General features: G+C 38.2%; 1 protein-coding gene across 1 annotated transcript; it reads left to right on the top strand.

Annotated features, from left to right (window-relative positions):
• The first annotated feature begins 1,986 nt into the window (after positions 1-1,986).
• On the top strand, positions 1,987-4,755 carry marcksl1a (MARCKS-like 1a). The gene is made up of 2 exons (XM_073873542.1): positions 1,987-2,248; positions 3,357-4,755. The coding sequence occupies exons 1-2, from the start codon at positions 2,177-2,179 to the stop codon at positions 3,951-3,953; spliced, it is 669 nt and encodes a 222-aa protein (XP_073729643.1). The 5' UTR covers positions 1,987-2,176; the 3' UTR covers positions 3,954-4,755.
• The last annotated feature ends 680 nt before the right edge of the window (positions 4,756-5,435 follow it).

The raw sequence follows: 5,435 nt of genomic DNA, 5'->3' as shown, positions 1-5,435 counted from the left end.
GAGAACCTCTTTCCAGAGGATCTTGTTCCTCTATCTGCTCTTTAACTCCGCCCATCAGGCTGTGGTGTCACAGTTGGAGGTGAATTATCCCGGAGCCCTGGGGCTCAATTCACTGTGTGAAGACCGTGGTGTGCTGAATGACAACAGAGATCTTTGGGTGGCAAACACATTCCACACATACCGACGGGGGGATACGGATGGGAGTCTAGATGTCATCTTTACAGCAGTGGGCGGGGCATTAGAAACGAACATGTGGCAGTTTAGCTCATATCTGGTCTTAATCTTATTTTATGAAATTTAATGTCAGATACTTATAAATAACAGATTCATTCCTAGGTTTGTCTTGTTTTTAGTAAAAAAAATACCAACCCGTTAGAAAATTCTAAAGTTTGCATTAGTTTTTTTGATTCAATATCACCAGATCTTCCTCCATTGTGTGAATGTCTTTTTGTGGTTTGCTAGCTGTGATAACTAGTGGTTAATTTATTATGAAGCTATTTGTTTGCAAACTCTTGTCACACCATTTGTCTGTTTCAGCTCAAGTTTTCCTCTTTTTAGGGGTAAATAAAGATGACTGTTTTCTATTGCGTTCTCTAAGGAAGGGGTTTTTAAACTTTATGAAGGCAAGGACCCCCAAATATGATGAACCTTATGCAAGGACCCCCATCCTAAAATATATATCCATTTATATGTGTATATATATTTTATTAAAACTTTAACTTTGTTAGATTAATAGTAATTTTGATGTTTTAAAGACTGCATGCTGCCAAAAAATCGGCTATAAAGTACATTATTACAAGCCCTGCTCTAAGGGGTTTTTAAAGGGATAGTTCACCCAAAAATGAAAATTTTGCTATCATTTACTCACTCTCGTATTGTTACAGATCTGTATAAATTTCTGTGTTCTGATAAAAAAGTAAGATATACAACCAAACAGATAATGAGCCCCATTCACTTCCATAGTAGCCAAAAATAATACTATTGAAGTGAATTCGGCTCATGAATGGGTTGATTACAAACATTTCTCAAAATATTTTCCTCCTTGTAACATAATGTATATACATTTGTAACGACACAAGAGTACGTAAATGATGAGAGAATTTTCATTTATGGGTGAACTGTCCCTTTAAAACTCATTGTAAATGCACACAAGCCTTAATCTGGTGCATTATAATGTGCAAAATAGACATTCAAAAATATCTTGACAACTTTATTAGCTCATCTTAACCAATATTATTAAGATGAACAGGATACTTAACAGGATGCAAAGTAAAAGGGGAAATTAGCTATTGAGTGTGTTGTGTTGTTTTATTATTTTAAGATTTTTTTATTTTGGATTTTTATTTTTATTTATCAGAATGTTTTGACATTAGACAAACCAACTAATCCCTGAAAAATTAGGAAAATCCTTTTGCTAATACTTGATATGTGTTGATAGCTGTGGTTTACCTATCAACAAATGATGTCACTTCCTGGAGTATGATGTCATTAAGGAACTACCTGTTCATTTGAGGGCTGTACAAAAGATTATCAGGATAAAAAGTGGTACGACTTACGAATTAGAATAATAATCCCAAGAAAAATATGTTTTGAACCATTTTGATTAAAGGAAGAAATAAATTGATTATTTCATTTATAATTAAATAAATTTAAGCCCAGAGGGACATTTTGGGAAACTGCAATATTCTCACAAACCAAAGCTTTGAAATTATTTCAAATCCTCTGCTATGTTCAGTTTTGATCTTGTGTTACATTTTCATTTTTAAAACAGGTTATCAACATGTATATACTCATAACTCATAATAATACAAATAATAACTCATAATAAAGATATGAAGTCCAACCATAGTGTTAAAGCAAAAGATCCAGTGCTGTAGTTGTATGGCTGAATGGGGGAGATGAAAACCAACCCTCTGGTGCAGATTGGGTGGCGTAGCTGTTGGGTGGAGTCAAGCACACAAATACTCACACTTGTAGCTGTGAAACTCTTAGTTTGCTCTCCCCGTAGAGGCGTGTGGATTTACAACCAGCAACCAGCCTTTATTTCTCTCAGCTAAGCATTTTGAGGGAAAACACAGACCAGGAATCCTGTATCAGCTGTGTTTGTATCTGAAGATCCCTTTAGGTTTTTCAGCATTTCTTCTCATTTTGAACTCATTGAAGACATACAGGAGTAATGGGTGCCCAGTTATCTAAAGGCGAAGCTACGGTGGACGGACAAGTCGTGGCTGAGAAAGCCAATGGTCAGGTGAGGATCTAGCCATATTTTGATGCTCTTTAAAATTTAAACTATTAGCTTTCTGACAGGCAAATTCATTTTTTATCATGATGTTGCCTTTAATAATTATTTATTTTGCAATTGTTATATTGACAATTAATCTGGTTAACAATTTATGCCAATAGGATCATTTTCAGGATTTCCTAGCCATTTGGATTTATATAAAAAAAAATGTTTTCTCACGGTGCTTTAGTTGGTTACGTTAGTTACCAAAAGGACCTTGTGGTTGTGTGTTGGCGCTGAAACTGGCAGTAACCCCGTTTGAGAACAAAAGGTTTCAAAGCTGCATGCAAATGATGCAGCGCGCGTCTGCTGATCTGCAAACAAAGCAATGCAATGCAATGCATGTGTGTGAATGCAGCAGCACTCATCTGGAGCTTCATGCCCCCCTTTACAGCAAATGCGCGCTACACCCTTTATATTGCACGAGCTTTGTCGTGTTTAATACAATAAATCGATTATTTAGAGTAGATTTATATGTTTTTAAACAGGTTATTGTATCCCAACACTGATGTTTAGACGATAATGTTGACTTGTTCTCCAAATGCATATAAATACTGAAAAAGGGATGCGCGTTTTTTCTTGCTTTAAATGCCGTTGTCGTATTTTCCTTTGTTCCTCTTGTAAGCGGTATGTTTTCAGAGCTGTGGGTTTTATTTAGTGGCTCAACATCGCCCCCTTGTGCATGCAGTGTGTATTTAATACACGTGTGGCATTTAAACAGAGCCTTGCTGCGTTACGGTTTAGTGTAAATATATACATCAGTACTGTATTGGACATTTGACTGTTTTTGTAGATGTCCATCAACATCTCATATTTTAAGTCAGTAAGGTTTACCCTTTTAAACAGCTACACAGGTTTTGGGCAGGGGGAAGCTTTTTTAAAAATGAACTTGTATAGCTTTCATTCAAGTGCACTTATATAGCATTATATATTCTCTTAATGCATACATTAAAAAGAAATGGCATCACTTGGGCTTTTCCTAATTTGCCTGTTCTAATAATAAGCCACGATTGTAATTTTACATCTTCTTCATTCTATACATGAATATTTTAAGCTTATCTACTTGTCTCTTCAGGAAAATGGTCATGTGAAAACCAACGGTGACGTTTCCAGCAAGCCGGAAGGCGAAGCAGTGGCAGCTGACGGCAACGGGACCGCTGAGGTTGCCAAGGAAACGGAGGCAGGAGATGCCATCGAAGCCGCGCCTGCGACCGAAGCAGAAGCCACCAAATCCGAGGGCGAAGCGGCCAAAGAAACCAAAAAGAAGAAGAAATTCTCTTTAAAGAATTCCTTCAATTTCAAGGGCATTTCCCTGAAGAAGAAAAAAGGACGCGAGGAGGCAGCGGAGAACGGTGCCACGCCTACCACCGAAGAGAAAGCCGAAGAAAAAGCTGAAGATAAACCCGAGGAGAACGGCCAAGCTGCCACAGAAACCAAAGAGGAGCCAGCTGCAGCAGAAACCAAAGAGGAGCCAGCTGCGGCAGAAACCAATGAGACGCCAGCAACCGAGACAGAGGCGGAGCCAAAGGCTGAAGACTCCACCCAGGAGGCAGAAGCCGCACCCACAGAGGAAACCACACAGTCTGAGGAAACCCCAGCTCCGGCCGAGACCACGCCTGAGGCGACCTCGGACCCTGAGGTGACCTCGGACCCTGAGCCGGCCACGGAGTGACCTCACTTCGCAGTGGCAACCAGACTGTTTTCCTTTATCGTTTTGTCTTTTTGAGATTGAAATATATAAATATATATATATATAAAATATATATGAGACTTGAGCCACAATCGTAAAGTTACAGCAATACTACCGTGAAACCGAGTTCTTATAACGCACCACATTTGCTGATAACTGTCACTTGTTAATGGCTTGTTCGGTTCTGTTCCCGACCCGTGTCTGGGAGGAGAGCTCTGTGGTGTGAGAACTGGGAATGCTGGGAATGCTCTGTGTTTGGATTACAACAACCGATGGACTGTCTGTCTCCGAGGAAAAGCAGGGTTTTTTGGAAGAGTGTGGCTTCCTGTTCACAGTTTTCAGTCTTTCTCTTTTAAAATCGGTCATCTGATCCTTGAGTTTCCAGGGCTGATGAGTGAAATGACAAATTGTCCTCTTAGGATGTGGTGAAAGGACAATGTAAAACCTGCGAAAAGGTTTCATTTTCTTTTATAAATAGCTCTACATTCCAATTTTGTTAGCCCTGAAAACTGTAGCGTGTCAAGAGTGGATAGCTTTTAGTCTTAGTCAGTTTAGTATGATGTTTTTTTACGGTTTTAATCAGTTCAGAGAGGTCGGATACATTTACACATCTCAAAGTTTACGACAAAGGGGAATTAAACCACTGCTTTTTCGTATATATATTATTTTTGTTTTTGTTGTGTCTCTGTACATACATTTTCTGACTCTCTTTATTTTGCTAACGTTTCCAGATGTTATTAAAAAGATGTTGTAAGATTAGGCCAAATAAATGTTTGACCCCCTCTTTCGTTTCATTGACTACTATTGTTTTTTCTAGGAACTATGGATGAAGTGTTTTGATCAATATTTAATAACAAATAAGGAGACAGGAAACTTGTGTGCTGTGAAATGGATTTCCGGAAATGCGATTTGAAAAGGATTTCAGACCACCTCTGAATGTAGCCTGAAACGGATTAGAAAAAAACAGATTTCATGATGTGGTTTTTAGCCGTTCACACACTCTAAATGTGATTAGATTTCAATTGGATATGCACCAAAATCAGATTTGAACTGACAGTGTGAAAAAGGTCTAATACAGGGATTCTCAACCAGTGGGCCGCGGCCCACCCGTGGTCCCTGGAGCGCCATCGGGTGGGCCTTGTAGGCAGTAGTAGATTACAGACAAATTATTTTTATAAATCTTGTTATATTCACATCAGATTTTTCATACGAATTTATATGAATTAAAAACGTTCATTCAAGATGCATGATCTTATGTTTGAATATCGCAACAACAAAGATGCAATAACACAATGTTATTGTGGGTCACAAACAGCACATCTGCGTTGTGACACATTTAAAGTCGAACACACTGGCGGCATATTTTATAGTTGGATTTTAATTCATTGTTTAGAAATAATTTTTAATACAGCTGTCGAAAAAATTAATAGACCACTTCAGGTTTGCATTTTATAATCATGTCTA

This window comes from Misgurnus anguillicaudatus, chromosome 11 (genome assembly GCF_027580225.2).
Source record: "Misgurnus anguillicaudatus chromosome 11, ASM2758022v2, whole genome shotgun sequence".
Classification (NCBI taxonomy): domain Eukaryota; kingdom Metazoa; phylum Chordata; class Actinopteri; order Cypriniformes; family Cobitidae; genus Misgurnus; species Misgurnus anguillicaudatus.
This window is presented reverse-complemented; position numbering and strand designations above follow the sequence as displayed.

Coding starts and splice junctions, on each gene's coding strand:
- marcksl1a (XM_073873542.1), top strand. CDS start 2,177: ATGGGTGCCCAGTTATCTAAAGGCGAAGCTACGGTGGACGGACAAGTC. Junction 2,249..3,356: donor CTGAGAAAGCCAATGGTCAG/GTGAGGATCTAG, acceptor TTGTCTCTTCAG/GAAAATGGTCATGTGAAAAC.